Here is a 23,990-nt window from a genome sequence, read left to right as displayed (position 1 = left end):
AAAGGAGCTAGAGGGACAGGATTCAAGGTGTCCATTGCTTGTGATTACTCATAAGGAAGCAACCTCACTGTCAGTTTCGCCTTGCTTTCTCATCATTGTGACTCAGTCCCTGCTGTCCCCAATCTCCTCTGAGTGTGTGGTCTGTGTGCTGGGCTGGAGAAGCTTTACCAAAATCATCATTGCTTAGGTTACGCAGTATTTCCTTCTCCAAAGCCTAATGCTGGATACATTCCACGAAAAACATAAAATAAAACCTATGTCTGATCTATAACTGGCTCAGATCTATTTAGGTTTACCACAGATTTAAGTTAAAGACTACAAGACTGGTCTACACCTACAAGTTAAAAACCCTAAAACTGATATAATCATTTCAGACACACACATATTCCAAATAAAATAAAATTAAAATTTTTCCTATAAATCCAAAAGAAATATTCTCTAACTCTACACCTAAAGAGACTTTTTGAAATTCATAGGACTTTCAAATAAAGTGCCACCCACCTGAAGAGGATTCATAATTAACACAGAAATGTTTCTTGTCGCTTTTTTTTTTTTTAAAGACCTTATTCATCCATTTGACAGAGAGAGACACAGTGAGAGAGGGAACACAATCAAGGTGGGGTGGGAGAGGGAGAAGCAGGCTTCCCGCTGAGCAGGGAGCCCGATGCGGGACTCGATCCCGGGATCCTGGGATCACGACCCGAGCCGAAGGCAGATGCCCAACGACTAAGCCACCCAGGTGCCCCTCTTGTCGCTCCTTCTGAATGGTATCAGAAGGCACTATAACAATAGGATATTGTAATTACTGTTTCTTCAATATGTGTTTTAAGAGTAGATATAAAAAAAAAAAGGTTGATGAACTGGCATCTATACTTTTAATTTCTATTATAAGTCCATCTCACTGCTTTGAGGGCAGTTTCACATAGAAAGTAATATAACCTCAAAAGGTTATACCAAGGCTCTGACATAAATAAACTCTTCAGTCAGTGACATGACTACAGCTATTTGAAAAAACACAGAAAGGGCATAAATACAAATAAAAGAAGATATCATTCCCATAGTTAGTATGAGCAAAGTACTTTGAATTATGGGTTTGGCTTATGTAGCTGTGCTGTCCACCAAGGTAGCCACTAGCCACATGGGGCTACTTAAAATAAAGTTAATTAAAATTAAATAAAACTTGAAATTTAGTTCCTCAGTCCCATTAGCCATATTCTGAATGCTCAGTAACCATACGTGGTCAGTGACTACCTCACTGGATAGTACAAATATACAACATTTACATCATTGCAGAAAGTTCTATTAGGTAGTGCTGAAATAGGTTAGAATAGCACTCTTTCAAAGCCATAGATTTACTAATTGCCGTTTATTTACTTAGGTTTTTAAGATACATAAACCTTGACAGATATTGCAGTGGTCATTTTTGGTATGGTAACCCTATGTCCTGGCTTTTCTAGAATACCAGTATTTCTTGTCTATATTACTTCCAATAACATGAACCACTAAAAGTAAAAGTAAATGTAACAAATTAAATTTTTAGTAGGACTTTTTATATTAAATAAACAGATCAGACTCCTTTGTCACACAACGTGTCCCAAATTTTGATGCAAGAAAAAAAACAAAAAAATAAAAACTCATGTATATGGTGAATGCAGCCAAGAGGCTCTACTTTCTCCAGGAAGAGTCTCTACTTTCTCTAAGTGACCCTAGCACCCATGCCTGTGTCTTAATTACTCACCGAACTCTAGGTGGGTCTGATCCAGGTGGCGCAGCTGAACCACCTCCCTGCTGATATCTGCAGGGAAGATAGTAAACTCTCTGTACCACTACTCGAACCCCAACTCCTGACCATGTGGCAGCTCCCTGGCTTTCCACTGCATCCAGGAGAGAATCCCTCAGGGGAGCTTGAGCTGGGAAGTGCTGTTTGGCTTCCTCATGTCCGTGGGTGCAGTCTGTCCACATTGTAGTGAGACCACTACACATTACCTGGCCAAGACATGCAAAGGGAACAATTTCAGTTTAACTCATAACAGCATGGTATGTACCAAATCATGACATTATGAGGCAATCTTCTGATATAACTGCAGAACACCAAAGGAATGATGAAGATAAGACATTGCATGTGCCTCTGTGTCTGCCAGGTAACTAATGCTGTTGAGGAGGGCAAGGTGAGCAAGATAATATGTGAACCGCAGAGTGTTTCCAATCAATAGAAGCACAGATCATTTTGGGTCTTTGAAAACATGTAAAGTCCTGCTATTACAATACTTCATGGTAATCTAGAAAATTTTTCTTTTATGAGGTAAACAATCCCAACAGGACAAACTAGAAAACAAAAGAATGACTAGGGTTTCAAAATTAAGTCATTATTAAGTGCTTGTTGTGTGCAGTCTACTAGGCTAGACACTTTACAGGCTCATGTAGCCTCCCAACAACCCTTTACAAAAATATTAAATATCATAATAAGATAACACTTCTAGAGGACATTCCAGGTACTTTTCTTTAAGTACTGTACTTATATAACCAACATATTTAACCTCATAACTACCCAAGTGGGTAGATTATATCATTATTACCATTTTAAAGATAAAAATATTGAAACACAGAAAAATTATGTATATTGCCCAATGTTACTCAGCAATAAGTGGTTGAGGCAGAATTTGAACCAGGATTCCTGGTTCTAAAGCCTATATTCATAACCATGATGTTATACTGCAGCTTCATTGTCACTGTTGTAAGACAAAAATGTTATCTCAAGAATTTAATATCAATGGCTATTTACAACTAAATGTTAAAGCAGTAATGCACTTTGAGTCATAAATTAAATTAATTAGAGAGCCCTCTTTTCCCCATTATCCCCTTCAGATACTTCTTTTGATAATCAAAGGGAGAGTATGCTTGTTGACACATTTACAAACAAGACGCAACTTTGTCTACTTTTTTTCTTTTTTTAATTTAAGATTTTATTTATTTATTTGTCAGAGAGAGTGAAAGAGAGAGCACAAGCAGGGGGAGCGGCAGGCAGAGGGAGAAGCAGGATCCTCGCTGAGCAAGGAGCCCAATGGACCTGAGCTGAAGGCAGACACTTAACCAACTGAGCCACCCAGGCACTCCTACTTTTCTTTTTCTTATATCCCCTCATACAGTCTGTCAGCCTTAGCATTCTGTTCAGTGCTGATTCAGCTAACTGGGTGAACCTGAGATGGTGCACATGGAGTCATAGACACTTACAGCCTGGAATGATGCCCTTCATGGCATGCCCTTCATGCCTTCTATGAGTGAAATTTAGTGGTTCCCTAAATTTATCTTGGCCAATGATCATGACTCAGGGCCAATAAAATTTCAAAAAACAATCTACAGCATATAATTTCAAGTTTATGCAGTTCTTTTTATCCCAAGGGATATAGATACTGTGAAAAAGAAAAATATAACTTTTTAATTTGATAAGTAAAAGGCTGAAGCAAAATTCTTAGGTAATTACAAAATGAGAATAAAAAAATAAAAAATCATATATTTTGATAGATTAGGATAAAGATTAAAAAAACACAATTATATAGATAAAATACTGTGAAAAGACTACTACCAAATACTGAACCACTTCATACTTTCTTCAGGCATAACAATAATAACAAGATGTTCTAGCATATATATTTACTGAATATTTGAAGGGGAACCAAAGGTAAACATCTTTGCTTATACCTTTCAAATCCAATATTATTACAAAGCATAAAACATCTAAAACAAATGAAAATTTACCTGGCTTTCAGGTGATTTATATGTTAGATTCCTAAATCTAAACATCTGAGCCAAAGTGATACTTTTTCTTGGACGGGGTGGGTCCCAACAGTGTGCTTCATGTATTATTTTTGAATCTTCTTTGGCAACAACTTTCTGACAAAAATAAGTATTCAGAATAACAGGGCAACTTCCATTTGGTATAATAAGCTTTTGCCTGAAAAAGAGAAAGAAATATAATAGTTTACAGTTATAGTTTATTTACAATGTTGGATTTCCCTCATGTTCTTGCTAAATCAGGAATACAAAGGGCAATGACTCACCTCTATGGACAGATAAAACCAAGTTAGGCCACTAAGTGACAGCTACAGATGAATGAATGGATAGAGAAAACGTGGTACATATATACACTGGAATATTACTCAGCCATAAAAAGAATGAGATCTTGTCATTTGAATAGTCACTAAGTCTTGTCACATGAATAGACTTAGTGTTATATTAAGTGAAATAAGTCTGACAAAGATAGGCAAATACCATATGATCTCACTTAAATATGGAATCTAAAAACAACAGAAACAAACAAACAAAAACAAACAGTCTCATAAATACAGAAAACAAACTGGTAGTTGCCAGAGGGGCTGGGCTTGGGGTGGGGAGATGGGCAAAATGAGTGAAGGGGATTCAGAGGTACAAACCTGCAGTTATAAAATGAATAAGTCATGGGGATAAGAAGTACCACACGGGGGACATGGTCAATAACATTGTAAAACTTTGTATGATGACAGGTGGTAACCTATCATGGTAAGCATTGTGTAATGCACAGAACTACCAAAGCACTATGTTGCATACCTGAAACTAATGGGATATTGTATGTCAACTATACTTCAATAAAACAAACAGACAAACAGAAGTGACACCCACCCTCACATGCTCAAGAGGGAATGCCAATGGAATTAATTTTACTTTTCCAGTGCAAGTCTGTGTCAGGAGAGGGGGAATGGAAGAAGGCCATGTCATGTCACTGCCTGGGCTTGAGCTCCCTCAGGTCTCCTACTCTGGTAGATGATTGCCTTGGAGAAATGCAGGGAGTGAGCAAAGACTATCAACAGGCTCAAGAATTGCCCAGACATTAAAATAAATGTTATTTACAAATGAAACCTTCAGACACTTTGACAGCTCTAATCTTTCAAAGAACATGACATCAAGACCCAAAGGAGCTTCTACCTTCACTATCAAATAGAACACAGTCACAGAAATGCTTCACATTTAAGTTGAAAAGGAATGTGGGGACACAACAGACAAAATTCTCCTGGTCCCTTTCAGACATCTGATTTGACATCTTCAACACTCATTCCTTAAAGGAGGTAGTGCTGCTTAACATTAAGGAAAATTTAGGACTTCTACTTCTGGGAAGGTGGGAGTAGACATACTTTTCCCTAATTTATCCTCTGAAGCACAACTAAAATGCCTAACATTACATATCAACTAAACCTAAGACACTGAGAGGTGGAAAAAAGAAGAAGGCATACCAGCCAAGCCCTGGAGACCTTGAGACCTAAGGAACAACATAGTGGTGAGTTCCTGGGTTTTCTGTTTTCTTATATCCCAGACTTCAAACTGAAGAAGATGGCAACATGATACAGCAATGCGTACAGATAAAAAAGTCTTCTACAAAAGCTTACTCCCTCCAATTAAAGGCTAAGAAAGAGACAGCCTAGTATAATACAAAACTTTCAGAAAATGACTGCTCTAATCTAGGCAAACATCACAGAAAAACCTGTGACTCACCATCATACACACCAGAAAAGGGTGAGTGGGGAGCTCAGACTTGCACTCTCATCAGGCTGTAATAAAAAGTCTCGATAGCCCAGGTGGGGTGGTGTGAGAGAAGGCAGGATAGAATGTTGGGACTTCCATCCCTGCAGGCTTATAACGAGCCTTCCCTGATCAACTCCCCACCCCGCAACACACACACACCATGACAATGGAGATCACCTGGGGGCCTGGACTTCTATCCCCCCCCCAACTCCCGCCCCCACCCGACATCAGTAACCAGTACTCCTGGCTACCCTCTATCCTCATACCTTCCTCCAGTCCTCTCAGTGGAAGCCATGTGGGAAGAAACACTCCTGGCTCTCCCAGCAAGGGTGATATCAGTGGAGGCCTAGCAGGAAGCTGGAACTCACATCTACCTAGCAGTAACAAGGAGTCCTTTCCCCCTCAGCATTAATGGAGGCCAAGTGGGGAATTTGGACTTCTTCCTCCACCTGGCAGTAACAACCCCCCTCCCCCGCCCCACTCCCTCCACTTCTCTTCTCAGAACTGTATCAGACAAAGCACCCTAAAACAGATTTAAATAAGATCCAGAGTCTCATAATACCTCAAACGTACAGGTTACCATCTAAAGTCACTTCTTATACTAAGAACCAGGAAAAATCTTAAATGAAAAAAGAATTAATAGATGACAATGCTGAAATGACACAGGTATTAGAATTATTTGACAAAGATTCTAAAGTAGCCATTATAAGCATGCTTCAATAGGTCATTATGAATACACAGAGACAAATGAAAAGACAGAAAGTCTCAGCAAAGAAATAGATTTTTTTAGAATGGAAATTTTGAACCGAGAAATAAAATGAAAATAAAAAACTCAATGGATGGGTTCAACAGCAGATTGGAAGAAACAGAAAAAATCAGTTAACCTGAGGACAAAAACAGAAATTAAACAATATGAACAACAAAGAAAAAATAGACTTAAAACAATCTGAACAGAACCTCAAGATCTGTGTGAAGGACGAAATAAAAATAGATATATACAGGTAAATACAATAGGCTTTCCTACTCTTCTTGGGTTTTCAAAATTGTTTTTAGAGTTGCAGCAACAATTATAACACTCCCTGATACAGTTCTAAACGAATATAAAAACAATATTTAAGAAAATCATAGTTGAGAACAGTAAAGGGATATAAGAGGTAAGGTTTATACACTTCATAAAAACTGGCAAAATGTTGACCCAGTAGACTGCGATAAAATTTAATCCTTAGAGCAATCAATAAAATAGCTATAAAAAGAGATATACACAAAAATATTATAAATAAATTAAAATAAAATTATAAAAAATGTTCAAGTAACCCACATGAAGCCAGGGAAAAGAAAACAGAAATGAAAAACAGAAAGAGAATGTAGAGAAGACAAAAAATAAAAAGGTAGCCCTAAGTCCTAACACATCAATAATTATATTAAGTGTAAATGGTCTAAATAAACCAAGTAAAAAACAAAGATTAGCAGAGTGGATTAAAAAAACATGATCCATCTATATGTTGTCTATAAGAAATTCACTTCAAATATAAAGATATAGGGGAAACAAAAGTAAAAAGATGGGGAAAATACATCACATAAACATTAATAAAAGTATAGCAGGGGGAAGGGTATCATATGAAGTAGGCTTCAGAGCAAATAAAATTATCAGAGACCAGAGGGACATTACATAATGACTTTTACCAAATGTGCAAAGAAGAATTAACACCAATTTCATACAATCTTTTTCAGAAAATAGAAGAGGAGGAAATACTGCCCAATTCATTTTATAAAGCTAGTATTACCCTAATATGAAAACCAGAAAAAGACAGTGCCAAAAAAAAAAAAAAAAGGAGAAGAAGAAAGAAAAAGAGAAACCACAGACCAACATACCTCAGGAATACAGATGAAAAATCCTTAATAAAATACGAGAAAATAGAATTCGGAAGTGAGTATAAGGAAGTATGCAACATGACAAAGGGGTTAATTCCAGAGATGCAAGTCTCATTTGATATTTGAAAATCACCTCCACCACATTCAAAATGAAAGAAGTCATATAGCTCATCAGTAGATGCAGAAAAACCACTTTACAGCATTCAACACTCATATAATAAAACAAAAAATCAGAAAACCAGAAATACAGAACACCCTCAAGTTGATAAAGAGCATCTACAAAAATCCTACAGGTAGCATTATAATTAATAGTGAAGGAATGAATGCTTTCCATCTAAGAAGGGAAACAAGGCAAGGATGTCCATTCTCACCACATTTTCTTTTCTTTTTTTGTTGCTAAAAAGAGGCCTATGTTCTTTCTTCACATACAGTACTTTGAATACTTTTAACAGCATTTCCCACAAAGAATGAGAGGAAATGTCAAGAAAAGAGTGAGAATTATTTACATTTTCCAAATGGAAGCAAGGAGACTCCCAAGGGCATATGAGGTCATCAGAACTCTGGGTTGCAAGCTCCATTTGGTCTTGGTTCTGCCACCAACACCATCAGGGGACACAGGAGGAGCCACAAGTGACAAGCCTGCTAACCTCAGTTCCAGCTGTGGGCCCTAAAGCAGCCCATAACCCAGATCTAGCTGGGTTTACAAACCACATATTTGATATCTAATATCACATACCTGATAAGGGATTAATATCTAAAATATACAAGAAACTCATACAACTCAATAGCAAAAAAACAACCTGATTAGGGGTGCCTAAGTGGCTCAGTTGGTTAAGCGACTGCCTTCAGCTCAGGTCGTGATCCTGGAGTCCTGGGATCAAGTCCCACATTGGGATCCCTGCTTAGCAGGGAGTTTGCTTCTCCCTCCAACCCTCCCCCCTGTCATGCTCTCTCTCTCCCTCTTTCTCTCTCTCTTCCTCTTTCTCTTTCTCTCTCTCATTCTCTCTCTCTCAAATAAATAAATAAAATCTTAAAAAAAAAAAAACCTGATTAGAAAATGGGCACAAGATCTGAGTCAATGTTCCTCCAAAGAAGACATACAAATGACCAAACAGGTATATGAAATGTGCTCAACGTCATTAATCATCAGGGAAATGCCAATCTAAACCACAAGATTTCACCTCACACATGTTAAGATGGCTATTCTCAAAAAGACAAGATATCAAGTATTGTTGAAGGTATGGAGGAAAGGAAACCCCTGTACACTTTTGGTAGGAATGCAAATTGGTACAGTCATTATAGAAAACAGTATGGAGGTTCATAAAAAAATTTACAATAGAACTACCATATGATCCAGCAATTCCACTTCTGGGTATATGTCCAAAATAAATGAAATCAGGATCTCAAAGAGATATCTGAACTTCCATGTTCATTTCAACATTATTCACAATAGCCAAAATATGGAAACAACCTTGTCTGTTGACAGATGAATGGATAAAGAAAAAATAGTGTATATATGCACATGTGCATGTGCACACACACGAATAATATTCAGCCGTAAAAGAGAAATCCTGTCATTTGTGAAAACATGAATATGGAGAAACCTGGAGGACATTATGCTAAGTGAAATAAACCAGACACAGGAAGTTAAATACTTCATAATCTTGCTTATATGTGGAATCTAAAAAAATTGAACTGCTAGAAGCAGAGAGTGGAATTGTGGTTAACAGGGGCTACAGGATGGGGAAAAAAAGAGCTATTGGTCAAAAGATACAAATTTTCAGTTATTAGATGAATGCGTTCTGGAGATCTAATGAACAGCATGGTGACTATAGTTAATAATATATTATATAGTTGAACTTTGCCATGAAGTAGATCTTAAGTGTTCTCACCACACACACAAGAAAAGGTAACTAAGTGTGGTGAAAGATACATTAATTAGTTTGATTGTGGTAGTTATTTCACAACGTCTATCAATATATATCAAACCATCACCTTATACACTTTAAATATATACAATTTTTATGGCCCATACACCTTAACAAAGTTGGAAAAAAATAAAATTTATATGGAAAGGTAAAGGAATTAGAATATCTAAAACAATTTTGAAAAAGAAGAATAGAGTGGGACAAATCACTCTATCTCATATCAAGACTTAACCATATAGTTACAATAATCAGTACTGTATGGATTTGGTAGAGGAATAGACAGATCAGTAAAGCAGAATAGAGAACCTATAAGTAGACGCCAGAGATATGCCCAACTGATTTTTCACAAAAGTGCCAAAGCAATACAATAAAGGAAGTAGACTCCGGATATTCATAGTCAGAAAAGTATGAGCTTCAAATAAAGTCTCAAACTTCATTTGAAATTTAACTCAAAATTAATCATGAACACAAATGTAAACCATAAAGCCATAAAACTTTTAGAAAAAAAAAAGACACAGGAGAAAATCTTCAATACTTAGGCTAGAGAAAGTATACTTAGACTTGAGATTAAAAAAAAAAAATTACCCATAAAAAGAAAAAGAAATTGACAACTGGACTTCATCAAAACTAAAAACTTTTGCTTTGAGAAAGATCTTGTTAAGAGGACAAAAAGAGGTGGGGGGATGGGGGAACTGGGTGATGGACATTAAGGAGGGCATGTGATGTAATGAGCACTGGGTATTATATAAGACTGATGAATCACTGACCTCTACCTCTGAAACCAATAATACATTATATGTTAATTAATTGAATTTGAATTAAAAAACAAATTTTTAAAAAGAAGATAAAAAGAGAACCTACAGAGGTAAGATATTTGCAAATCACATATCCAAGAAAGGACAATAACCTAGAATATATAAAGAAATCTGAAAACTGAGTGTGAAAAAATGAACAATTAGAACATGGACAACTGTCACGAATAGACAATTCACCAAAGAGATACACAAATGGCAAATTAGTACATCAAAAGATGTTCATTGTCATTAGCCATTAAGAAAACACACATTAAAGCCACAGAGGTATATAGTACCTCTATACTATCCAAATGGTTAAAATAAAACATAGTGATACCACCAAAAGCAGATGAGGATATAGAGAACTGGATTGCTCAAACATTGCTGGTGGGAATGTAAAGGTATATAGCCACTCGGAAAAATTTTGGCAATTTTGGAAAAACATTAAATATGCAATTACCATACAACCCACTGCACTCCTGGGCATTCATTGGAGAGATGCAAACTTATGTTTATACAAAAACCTATGTAGGAATGTTCATAGCAGCTGTATTCATAATAGTCTACAACTGGAAACTTAAATGTCATCATTGGGTGAGAATGGTTAAGCAAACTGTTAAATCCACATCACAGAACACTATTCAGCAATAAAAAGGAAGGAACTATTGATACACACAACAACATGGATAAATCTCCAGGGAATTATGCTGAGTGAAAAACAAATAATCCCTAAAGAGATAGAGAACATATTAGCGGTTACCAGGGTTTAAGGGTCTAGTACATTTCCACATAATCAATCCAAATACAAATTTGTAAGTGAGGTTTTAAGCCTATCGGCTATAGGTATGGTAACCAGAAGTAAGAAAAAAATTATGAGAGATGGAGACAGAGTTAGACACACACACACACACAAAGAGAAGAGAGGAAGGGAGGGACAGAGAGACAGATACAGAGTCAGCAAGAGGCTATAATAAGAGAGGAAGGGTGGGGCACAGTGTCTAGCACTGTCTGGGTACAAATGTAAATATGTTCCACACAACAAGATGGATGAAAGCTGTCATAAACTTCCAGCCTTTTCTTTCAAATTAATTTTAAAAAACTAAAATAAGGTAATACTATTTTAAGAACTAAGTTGAGAAGAAAGTACTAGTAAAATTTTTATATTTAGAACCTTTCCGTTTACAGATAAACATTACCAATATTAGAACTATGTTCTGCCTAATTCAGTCTTGTTTAAGGCTGTTAAGGTTAAACTGAATTAAAAATAGCAAACCAGGGGTGCCTGGGTAGCTCAGTTGGTTGAGCCTCTGACTCTTGGTTTCAGCTCAGGTCATGATTTCAGGGTCATGAGAGTGAGCCCTTCATCGGGTTCCATGCTCAGCACGGAGTCTGCTTGAGATTCTTTCTCCCTCCCTTTCTGCTCCTCCCCCACTCACATGCATGCACTCTCTCTCTCTCAAATAAGTAAATAAGTAAAATCTTAAAAAAAAGAAAATAGCAAACCACTCCAATGAAGTGAAAGCTTAATTTAGCCTTCTTTCTATGCTACCAATAATCCCTAAAATTGGGCACCTGGGTGGCTCAGTTGGTTAAGCGACTGCCTTCGGCTCAGGTCATGATCCTGGAGTCCCGGGATCGAGTCCCGCATCGGGCTCCCTGCTCGGCAGGGAGTCTGCTTCTCCCTCTGACCCTCCTCCCTCTCATGCTCTCTGTCTCTCATTCTCTCTGTCTCAAATAAATAAATAAAATCTTTAAAAAAAAAAAATCCCTAAAATTTTCAAAATTATTTTAATGAGTTTAACCTTCTATTTATTTTACTTAGCTCAGGTCCAAAAAAGGGTATCTTCCTTACTTAAATAATCACTTTTTCAAAAAGAAGGTCAATTTGCTGATTTCAATAGCATTAGATGTTCTTTGTCTCCTGGGTAGGACCACATGGCTAATTATGAGCAATTTATCTGCAAAAGTGGCATAATTTACAAACACATATGCAAACCCAAAAGGGGCTCATTTTTTTTGATCTCTTGTTGACAAAGTGAATAAACTCAGGATAGATGCAGGATTATTGCATCAAAATGAATAAAAAGCATTAATATATTTGGCCTGCCCTCAATGCAACTACACTAGATGACTGTACAAATATACCCATGATCTCAAGCATTATATTCTTGGTGTTTTTGCTCATTTCCCTCCATTTCCTTCTTATTTATGAGCAAACTTGAAGGGCCTCTTAAAGTGTTTCAAATGCCTTGCTAATCTCTATTATAAAGCTCACATTTTTATTAGCTAATAAAAATAAAGTTTAACACTCCATATTTTAATATTTGCCTATTAGAAACATAGGTCTCCTTAGCCTGGTGATGGGTATTAAAGAGGGCACGTATTGCATGGAGCACTGGGTGTTATACACAAACAATGAATCATGGAACACTATATCAAAAACTAATGTTGTAATGTATGGTTGATTAACATAACAATAAAAAATTAAAAAAAAGAAACATAGGTCTCTTTAATGCTTATAGCTCCCATATTCTAATTTTCCTTCGTATTTAATGTTCAGTTCTATATGAAAATATTCAAAACATATTCTTTTTATTTATTATTTTTTTATTTTATTATGTTATGTTAGTCACCATACAATACATCATTAGTTTTTGATGTGGTGTTCCACGATTCATTGTTTTCGTATAACACCCTGTGCTCCATGCAGTACGTGCCCTCCTTAATACCCACCACCGGGCTAACACATCCCCCCCACCCCCCTTCCCTCTAAAACCCTGTTTGTTTCTCAGAGTCCATAGTCTCTCATGGTTCATCTCTCCCTCTGATTTCCCCCCCTTCATTTTTCCCTTCCTTCTCCTAATGTCCTCCATGCTATTCCTTATGTTCCACAAATAAGTGAAACCATATGATAATTGACTTTCTCTGCTTGACTTATTTCACTTAGCATAATCTCTTCCAGTCCCATCCATGTTGATATCAAAACATATTCTTGATAAAAAAATTAACTTTGAAATTTTACAATTCATAGTAATCTGATAAGGAAGGTTGACCTGGCAGGAGTCCCTTTTAGCAATAAAAAGATAGAACTCTTTTAATTTCAAGTGGGGAAAAAATGAAGTTAGCTAATAGGCAATTAACAAAAATAAACATTAAAGTGATGCAGTTTGGAAAGAACGATGTCCTTAATTAAATGTGTATCATTTTGCAATATCACAGCATTTCTGTTTACTTACCCAGCCCTCCACCTTGGTAGCAAAGTTAGGGTTAACCCAAATTCAGAATCTTCCAGATTCCCAGAAATTATAGAGATGATAATAAACAGTGTCATCCCAAACAGGCAGATTTTTTAAAGTTTTAAAAACTTTTTTAAATCATTAAAAAAGACTTACCTTGTAACTATTAATCTGGACCTCTTTTATAATTAACAAGTCACTACAAATTTAGCAAAAAGAAAAGTTTTAACTATTTTGAAATGTGGCTGAGTAATTATATATTTTCAAAAATAGCATATATATATCAGTGTTGTTATCTTTGCTTAAAAGAAAGGAAACCCAAGGTAGAAATAATGGTTATTTGGCCCAGGTGTAGGGCTCTGAGAGTGACAAGAACCCAGGCCATGCTTCTGAAGCATGTGGCCAGCTCATCAACCCCTGCATCTTCTGCAGAAAACAAGGGGGAACACTTATTTTAATGACGACACAAATGTGTATTTAGTTATACATAAAACAAAAATACTGAATATACACATTTAGTAAAATTGTTCCTGATTCAAGCTAATCAAACTGAATTAGTCTAGAATAGAAATGATTTGTAAGGATGCTTAGTTCATTACTTTAAATCACAAATTAAAATTATAGTCGTTAGAAAAGAGAAAGTTTTGGCAAGCCTTCTGAAATAGAAATAACTAATTTTTTTTTAAATTAAGGTATAATTGACATATCATGTTATATTGTTTCAGGTATACAAAATGAATCATTATTTGTATATATTGTGAAATGATCACAGCAAAAAGTCTAGTTAACATCCATCACCATATATAGTTACAAATTTTTTCTTGTGATGAGAACTTTTAAGATCAACTCTCCTAGCAACTTTTTTTTCTCTTAGCAACTTTCAAATATACAATATAGTATTATTAACTATAGTCACCATGATGTACATTACATCCCCAGGACTTACTTGTTTTATAACTGGAAGTTTGTGCCTTTTGAACCCCTTCACTCATGTTTCCTGCCCCCACCCCCTGCCTCTGGAAACCACCAATCTGTTCTCTGTATCTTTGGGCAGGTATGCCTAATTTTTGACTAGCACATCACTTGTTTCTGTACAAATAGTACTGAGATTTGAAAACAATTGATTCTCTAAGGTAAACACCCTTGAAATCTTGTTCAAATTTCTCATGCACTCGCAAGTACCTTTTATCTTCAAAGTTAACTACACAGGTAAACATAATCTAACTAGATCCATAGGATCATATTTCTGAATTAGGGAATCTGAATGAGGTTTAAAATGATTTAGCATAATATAGGAAGTATAAAATTTCAGTCACAGATACAACTTTTTACACTCAAGAGGATCTGGAAATTAATTCAAATAATAACACAACTAATAATAAGATTTGGAAGGGTAGTAGATACTGAAAGACCTTAAAACCCGTATCTAGGTCCATTTGATTCATTTCACTCTTTTTACTGAACATCTGTGATGTGCCAGGCACTAGGAATCCAGTCAGAGACAAGAAGGTTGAGTGGACGGTTTTACTGCAAAGGAAAAGGGTGTTACTGAGATAGAATACCCCAATGGAGGACCCTCTGTGAGAAATCCCATTGCGGTTAGGGAAGTCTTCCCAGGAGAGGGAGCCAGATGAGGGGTGTCATGGATCAGGGAGGGTGAAAGCACAAAGAAGAGATGCATGGAGGCCTCCAGAGGCTGCCCAGTGGCAATGACCACAATTTAATTTCAATGTGATGAACAAATATGTCACACTACCACATCACTGAGTCTCTTCAAAAAAAAAAAAAAAATTCACACGTTCAATTTCCTTTACTAGCAGGAAAAGGAAGTTAGAGCTTTTCAGCATCCACATCCATGGTTCCATCATTACTTCTCTAGATAGTATGACCTCTCAATTTCATTTTATACTGCAATCCAATACTAACTGCTATGGACCTTACAATCATCTCTTGATGTATTTTATCGCTGCAAATGTTATATGATGGCCAAAAAAGAAAGTTTACAGAGCATGTATGATTAAGATTAATATTATAGCATATTTAACTAGTATTTCTAAAGATCAAACTGAAAATAAAAACAAACGTAAGGTGTTAAACCTCACTTGACAAATCATACATACAATCAACAACACCAGTGAACATTATCATGACACTGAAGAATATGCATTTACTTTCTAGTAAACTCTCAGAGAATCCTTGAGATGGCAGCAGGGTGGGCTAAAATATGGGAGAGTTATACACACAAATGAAATACACAAAAAACTGGAAAGTAAGTCTTCAAAGGAGTCCAAGTACTAAGGTTTCTGGTAGAAATCTTTTTTGTTTGTTTGTTTGTTTGTTTTTAATAGAGAATACTGTATGTTTGGGGCGCCTGGGTGGCTCAGTCGGTTAAGAGTCTGCCTTGGCTCAGGTCATGATTCCAGGGTCCTGGGATGGAGTCCCGCACTGGGCTCCTTGCTCAGCAGGGAGTCTGCTTCTCCCTCTCCCTCTGCTGTTCCCCCTGCTTGTGCTCGTGTGCGCACTCTCTCTCTCTCTCTCTCTGATAAATAAATAAATAAATAAATAAATAAATAAATAAATAAATAAAATCTTAAAAAAATACAGGATACGGTATGTTTAATAAAAATGACAATTTGTCAAAATATTTTCTGAAACCAGAAATGACTGCTCAAACACATGTTTTGCATTAAAAACCATTTCCATTTCTCCTCACCTGAAAATGTTATATATAGAACTCAAGTAAACAAGAAACAACAGACTTAAAAAAAAAAATGTCTTGAGATCAGAGAAGGAAAACCATGTGAAATATCTTTTCATTTTCTATCATTTCAAAGGTTGACAATTCTATCACTATCAACACTGACAAAGTGTGAAATACCCTGTAAACAACTTGTTTTCAGGAACATTGTGAGCAATGTTTCTTTTATTTTCCCACTAGTTATGTATTCTCAAATTTTTTGTGTCTAGCAACTGATTAAATCAAGACTATATTTTGCCCTGAATAGGTTGATAAGGGTGATGGTGATTGACACATAACCCCTTAAAAAGCAAACTGTCTATTCCGAACCATAAAATAAGGTCAACTTGCTTGTTTACTATCCAGGAAGAATTCAGGCAAATCTGTGGTGGGAGCAAAAGGATTAACGGGTTAATAGGATTAATGCAGTGACCCAAAGAAAACAAAGACAAACAGAATTTTCTTTTCTTTTCTTCCTTCTTTCCTCTACCTTCTTTCCTTCCCTCTTCTAATGGCTAACTAGCTAAAGAAGATTGCACTAGGAACTGTAGTTGCCTGAAGAACATAATCTAGGTTTAATTTTTCTTTTCACTGAAGACATGCTTGGGAGAAGCCAATCAATTTTGTTTACAGTTCAGTTTCATCTCTACGCCTTACCTACCCCAGGCCCAAATCTGGCTAGTGTATATACCAGGAGAGGCTGGGCCATTGGGTGGGGAGTTGAGAGGGCTTACGTCCATGTAGGGCCATACATCAGTGAAGCAACAAAGTGCAGTAAAACATTGTTTGTGCTACAATAGAAGGAACATGGGCTTCTATAGGGAGGCAGAGGGTAGACTTCTCCGTATTAATTAAGTCTCTTCTAAAATGTCTCTGTGAGAGGTCTTGATGGGCTGGTTCAACAACAACAAAAACAAAAACAAAAACAAAAAAATGTTGTTTGAATGAATGTCAGTCCTTCTAGCTTCCTTGGGAAAAGTTGTGCATTGAGAGCGCTTTTCACACTGATGTGTTTGTGTCTGTTTCTACAAAGAAATCCTCAACTACTAGAATATATCAGCTGTTTCATTTTTATCTTTGTTTTTTGAATGCCAAACAGTACTTGACATCAGCAAGGAACCCAACAGATTTTCCTAAACTAATGAACAAAAATTTATTCCTATTTACCAGATATATGTATAAAGAAATGAATGTGACTTTTAAATAGCTAAATCAGACCTACTGTAACTGAGTCCCATAAGTTCCAAGTAGGAATCTGGGAATGGTACCAATTTAAAATAAGGGCTTGGAAAAATGACAGCTCTAAAGGGAGAGCATCCAGGCCCATGAATGTCTACTGCATAGCACGCAATAATTTGAGAGGCCAGAGAGAGGATATGGGTTTTGGATCTAAGATGTCTTAGATTTAAATCCTGGTTTTGCCACTTATTAGCTGTGTAGTTGTGGACAAATTCCATCTACAACTCCGTTTCTATAAAATGGGAGTATTAACAGTAGCTAGAGGTACTCCACAGATGTCTTTTGAGAATGAAATGAATGAACCGATGTGTTCTTCATTCAGCTTCACACCTGCAAGGGCTCAGGGGATGAGGCTGTCAGTGCCGCTGCTGCTGCGACCGTGAGTTTTACCTTCAGTCATTACACATTAGTCACTGTCTACTGGGCAGCAAAGACCAGGGTTATTTAGTGTTATTTCCAAGGCCTATTTTCTTTTTCCTCCTAAAGATTAACTAGAATTAGAGGTCGCCAGAAGTAAATATTACTTCTCTGTTACCCACTCATATGCTAATTTGCCTAACACCTTTTCTGCTACTGATACTCACCGCTTAAGATTCTGCTAGGTCTTACTGCACTGGCCTACACTCTTAGTACTCAGTCCTTTCAGTCTTCACTCCATAGGATAAATATGACTATCCCAATCTTCAGAGGAGGCTAAACAACAATCATTTCTATACCACGGGTCCATTCCAGGGCTGAAATACAAACAAATCGGCTTTAAAGCTAGTCTGTTCTTTTTCCAGGCCTACCTCCCTGGAACAAGAATGGGACTCACCACTTGGACACTGGCAAGAAAGGTCCTGCCATTATTCCTGGAGGAACCAAAGCATGAGAAGGGGAAGTGATACATATTTACAGGAGCTGGTTAGCTAGCCCACAGGATCAGATCAGGCTAAGAAGAATGCATGAAATTTAGGTGGGACTACAGGAGATTATGCTTCTTGTTCATAGCTATCAAGTGCTAGGCAGTTTGACAAGCTGCAATGGAGGGACTTTAAATTTAATTGCACAAAGGTCCCTGGTGATAACAGAACTTTTAGAGCCACTTTCTATACCTGTGCCTATAAGGTAGCCACTAGTCCTTGTAGCTAATCAAATTTAAATTAAATAAATTTTAAAATGCAATTCCATAAATTGCATGAGCCACATTTCTAGTATTCAATGTGGCTAGTGCTTATCATAGTGGACAGCACATTTCCATCACTGCAGAAAGTTCCATGCAGCTATCTGAGAATTCTGATTTTCAGGATAAACAATACCACATTCTACTCATCAGTAAATGCTTTTTGATCAATTGATTAATTGATTGATTGGATTTGAAAGGGGCTACTATACCCAGTGACTTCTAAGGCTAACTTCACAAACTTTAGGACCACCCATGTCCCCTACTCTGGACACCTACACCAGTGCATGGGCACTAAATCTAAGTTAGTGACAAGACAATGTTAATGATTTTTGTTATGAATTTTTAAAAATAGCAAAATATCCTGCCCATCTTCTCAGTCATTTAAAGAGTGAATGGACACTGTTTCTCCCCCCCAAAAATCAGATTTAAGAAAAATTTAAAGGGGTGCCTGGGTGGCTCAGTCAGTTAAGTGTCTGCCTTCGGCTCAGGTTATGAGCCCAGCATTGGGCTCCCTGCTCAGCAGACAGCCTATTTCTCCCTCTCCCTCTGCTACTCCCCCTGCTTGTGCTCACGCGCTCTCTGTCAAATAAATAAATCTTAAAAAAAAAAAAAAAAAAAATTTAAAAACAAAAGTTCTAGGAAATCTCTCAAAACTGAAGAATTAAGCCAATTTCAGAAATAAGAACTTTCAGGCTTATACTTTATTTTTAACTTTTTTACTGTGTTCAAATGTCTTTTACCTTCCTATCCAAATTAGACTAAGAAACTGCTAAAAACCACTGCAGAACACTGACATTTATAATTGCGAGTGCTATTTTTAAATTCCCAGAATACACTTTGTCTAATTCCCCTTTTATCCAAATAAACCTAACATTGAGGAGCAGTGTATTTCTGTTTGAAAGTGAATAGTATAGTAAATAACATTTAAGATGAATTCATAGAAGGGTATAAAATATGAGAATAAACTACCTTTGTAAAACAGAAGTCTAGTTCTCTTGACAGACATGACTCTGATCTGATAATTTCCTTTTCAAGGCACAGGGCCACTGGGAATGGCAATTTAAAGAAAGAACCACCATGTTTCTGGCAGTGGTTGTAAGTTTTATTTTCAAGGTACAGATCCCCCACTTTAATTTGGTAATGAAAATTCTGCCAGAACTTGACAGGAAATACAAGGAGAACAAAGCAGGAAGAAAGGCCTGGTCTGAAGTCACACTGACTTAGGTTTAAATTCTAGCTCTGCCACTTATTGCCTATTTTGTTTTAATCAAATTACTTCAATTTCCGGAACTTTTTCATATCTAAAATGGGGATCATACATAACTAATGGTGTTACTGTGAGATTAGTTACATATATACAAGCCACACATGCAGATGACTTACATATAATGCCTGGCACATAGACCAGCTATTCTTTTAAACAGGAGCTAGGATCACTAGATACTGGCTATTTCTAAAATCTCTAGAGGTTAACATAATTTTTACAATGCAAGATAGGTCATCTTAGAAAAATTAAGTTTTCTCTGGGTTATTGTAGCGTATCCACTTCTATATACAACTGGGTAATTAAAGGTCTTAGAAATGTTCATATGGTTTTACTCAACAAAGTCACTGTAAAGAATCTATACCAATGAAATAATCAGAGATGTGAAGAAAAACATCTATGTATAAAAATATTAATTATACTCACTTAAATAGATATAGCAAAGAATCTAAATTTCTAACAAAAAGTAGGAAAATAAATCATGAAACAGCAATACAAATGATAGCATTAAAAATCCTAATTCAAAAAATATATTTAATGAAATTGTGGGTTATACCGTTGTTGTTATACTGCTGAATTAGAAAAACAGACTTAGGCCTATAACAACTATGTGATCCCAAGATGGTAGGACTATATCTTACTAATATAATGTTCTTAGAAAGACAAAGTGCTAGAACAATCTGCACCAAAAAATTAAGCAATTTATCCCTAGATGAAAAGGTTATATACAGGTAACTTTGTATGTTCTTCTTTGTATTACTGTATCTTTTTTCTTCCCACAATAAAAGTGTATTTTTTTAATATGTATAAATAAACATTTAAATAAATCTTTTCTTGGGGCGCCTGGGTGGCTCAGTCGTTAAGCGTCTGCCTTCGGCTCAGGTCATGGTCCCAGGGTCCTGGGATCGAGCCCTGCATCGGGCTCCCTGCTCTGCGGGAAGCCTGCTTCTGCCTCTCCCACTCCCCCTGCTTGTGTTCCCTCTCTCGCTGTGTCTCTCTCTGTCAAATAAAGAAATAAAATCTTTAAAATAAATAAATAAATAAATAAATAAATAAATAAATAAATAAATAAATAAATATTTTCTTTAATAATAAATTGCCTTAAATAATTGGGTAAATTATGTAACAATCACTTCCTATTTGAGTAACTCTCAAATACGACCAAACTGACCCAAGCTGGGACTCAACATTTTCTTCATATTTTCTTTTCCCTAGCATCACAATTTTATCTCTCTCTCTCTCTCTCTCATTTTAGATTTGTGCTATGACAGTACCATCTCTCTACAGAGTTGGGTTTGTGACTCTAACACACAAAAGGCTGATTATCACCTTTCAGCTACTTTGCTGCATTAAAACATGTTCCACTAGGTCAACGAAGCACAAGGCTATGGCTGGGTTTCCTATAGGTATGTTTCCTATTTCCTGGGTAAAGGATTACACCTGTTCTGTTCAATGTTTTTTGAGAATGAGAAGTAGGAATCTTTATAACAAGATCCAAAATACATGCATTAACAAGTGAAGTGCATATTGCAGTCCTGAAAGAAATCTGGATACCTTAGTATCAGTTATGACTGGTCCTTATCTTTAAGGATCATTCTGACACTGAGTTGTAAGGCATCTCCTGAATATAAACCTAAATGTATTTGCATGCTTGTCAGCATTACTTCTCCCAGACCAATCTTAAATACTTATCTTTATAGTCTTTATCTCCCAGTGTGACTCCAGAACAGAAATTTTAAAACCTTAGGCATGAATCAGAACCACAGGCTTGTTAAAACACAAATTGTTGCACCCCACCCCCAAAGTTTCTGATTCAGTGGGTCCAGGGTGGGGCCCCCTTGCTGGCATTTTTAACAAGTTTCAAAGAAATGCTGATGGTGCTGGTCCTACAGCCATACTTTGAGGATTAGTATTCTAGAAAAACACACATAGCCATTTGCACAAGTACCTATAATGCACCTCAAGCTTACCCTGACAAAACACCTGCCCAGGATCAGGACTTAGCACGAGTGATAAGAAGCATTTCTATGGAGGTCTTCCCGTTTGGCCAGTACTTGTAGGAAAGCAACACTTCCTCCTTTGGGTTCCATCACATCTGGTCAAGCTTTGAAATCATTACAGCTGTAGTGTTTTAATGCTTTAACTTGTTGACATGAACAGCTTGGCTTTCTCATCCCCTAATTAACAATAGAGATCTTATTCCATGCAGCAGAAGAGATAAAAATTATCCAGCAAATCTCTGGGCCCACAGCTCAATTGCTGCAGAGAAAATTACAATTTGACACTTTTCTTCACTTGATTGAGGTAACAAAGCCTCCTATGCACCTCATCTGTAGTATCAATAAGTCAACAGTATACACATTTTTAGAAACATCCAATATGCTATTCCACATTTCTTCTAGGTGTAAAGCGTCTATTCAGAGCAGCAGGGTGGCATAGCAGAGAGAACACAGAATATAAGTCTAGAGATTTGGGTTCAAATCTCAGTTTTGTCTTGTATAAGCCAAATGATCTTGATTATATCACCTAAACTAACAGAGTCCATTTTGTCTTGTGTATGGGTACAGTAACATTTGTTAGAGCATTTTAAGGAATAATGGATATGAAACTATTTGATATATTAAAATGCTTTATGTAAAATATTTATTATTCTTCAAAGACCTTGGGCTTATAAAAATTATTCCAGAAAACTTTCAAAATAGTATTTTTCCCATAACAAACCATTTACAACTATAATTTCAATACAATTTAATGTAATTTAAACAAAACAATGATACTTTTTAAACTACTGAAATTGAGAAATCTTGGGGTGCCTGGTGGCTCAGCTGGTTAAGCATCTGCCTTTGGCTCAGGTCATGATCTCAGGATCCTGGGATTGAGCCCCACGTTGGGCTCCCTGCTCAGCTGGGTGTCTGCTACTACCTCTCCCTCTGTGTGCCCTCTCTCTCTCGAATAAATAAATAAAATCTTTTTAAAAAAAAGAAATTGAGAAATCTTTGGAGTATCATTTTTAATCAGAAATATATACATTTTTAACACACAGGTAACAAAGCCTACTTCAACTCTAGGATGTTAATAACCACAAACCTCAACTGTGGGAACCATCTTCAAAGAATACGGAAATAAAAAGATGAAGTGCCAATACCCAAGACAAGCAAATGGTCAGAGTTGGTGACTCAGTTTTTACTTAAGCTAATTTTTACTAGAGCGCTCAGAAGAAGAAACTGGCTTAGGACAGGCTGAAGATTTACTGATTTTAAATCAGTAAAAGCAGCTAGGCAGTGGTTTGGTTTGTTGTCTAGTTTTTAAATTCTAGTTGAGATGAAATGTTGATTAAAAAACCACATTAGAGGGGGAGAAGCAACATGGTGGAGGAGTAGGAGACCTGGATTTCATCTGGTCCCAGGCATTCAGCTAGATAGGGATCAAACCATTCTGAACACCTACGAACTCAACAGGAGATCGAAGAAAAGAATAGCAGCAACTCTCTGAACAGAAAAGCAACACTTTCTGGAAGGTAGGACATGCGGAGAAGTGAATCCGAGGCAATATTCGTGAAGATAGACAGCGGGGGAGGGGGCCTCTGTCAGCCGCTACTGGCAAGTGATAGGGCAGTGGAGCACAAAATCGGAACTTTTAGAAGTCAGCCGCGCTGAGGGCGTTGCTCCAGTGGCTAAGTGGGGGGTGGAACCCTCGTGGGACAGTGTGGACTCAGGACCCTCGGGGTCACAGAAAGACCCGGAGTGCCTCAGTGCAGCAGAGCTCCCAGGTATTGGAGCAGGGAAGCTGGCTGCAGAGACAGAGCCGAGGAGTGGGCTCTCAGCTCGGGGATGCCATAAACCATGATCCGCAGCACAGTCGGGCCACTGCTCTTCCAGCAGGGACCCAACAAGAAGCAGATCTGGGGAGACTCCCCTTCCTCCCCGGGGAGGAGCAGCACGGGAGCACATTGCAGGGATCTGCTGGGTTTGGAGACTCCACACAGGGTCGTGTGCCAGAGATAGAAATGCTCGGTCACAGGCCGGGTGAGGACGGAGTGCAGCCGGAGACCAGGGAGACAAGAGTGACTGACTGCTTTTCTCTGGGGGTGCACTGAGGAGGGGGGGCCCCGAGTTCTCGGCTCCTCCGGGGTGGAGATTGGGAGGCCGCTATTTTCACTCTCGGCCTCCAAAGTTGTATGGAAAGCTTGCAGGGAACAAAAG

General features: G+C 37.2%; 1 protein-coding gene across 1 annotated transcript in view; it reads right to left on the bottom strand.

Moving 5' to 3' along the window:
* The window catches only part of SPIDR (scaffold protein involved in DNA repair), a 488,464-nt gene that overhangs the window by 143,607 nt on the left and 320,867 nt on the right, over positions 1–23,990 (bottom strand). Inside the window, exons 5-6 of the mRNA XM_021688483.2 lie at positions 3,757–3,952; positions 1,739–1,986 (exon numbers count right to left, since the gene is read on the bottom strand). Coding sequence (XP_021544158.2) covers positions 1,739–1,986; positions 3,757–3,952 — 444 coding nt within the window. The remainder of the gene's footprint in view (positions 1–1,738; positions 1,987–3,756; positions 3,953–23,990) is intronic.

This window comes from Neomonachus schauinslandi, chromosome 4, assembly GCF_002201575.2.
Source record: "Neomonachus schauinslandi chromosome 4, ASM220157v2, whole genome shotgun sequence".
In the NCBI taxonomy this organism is placed as follows: domain Eukaryota; kingdom Metazoa; phylum Chordata; class Mammalia; order Carnivora; family Phocidae; genus Neomonachus; species Neomonachus schauinslandi.
Note: the sequence above shows the minus strand (reverse complement) of the source record. Positions and strands in the feature narration are given on the sequence as shown.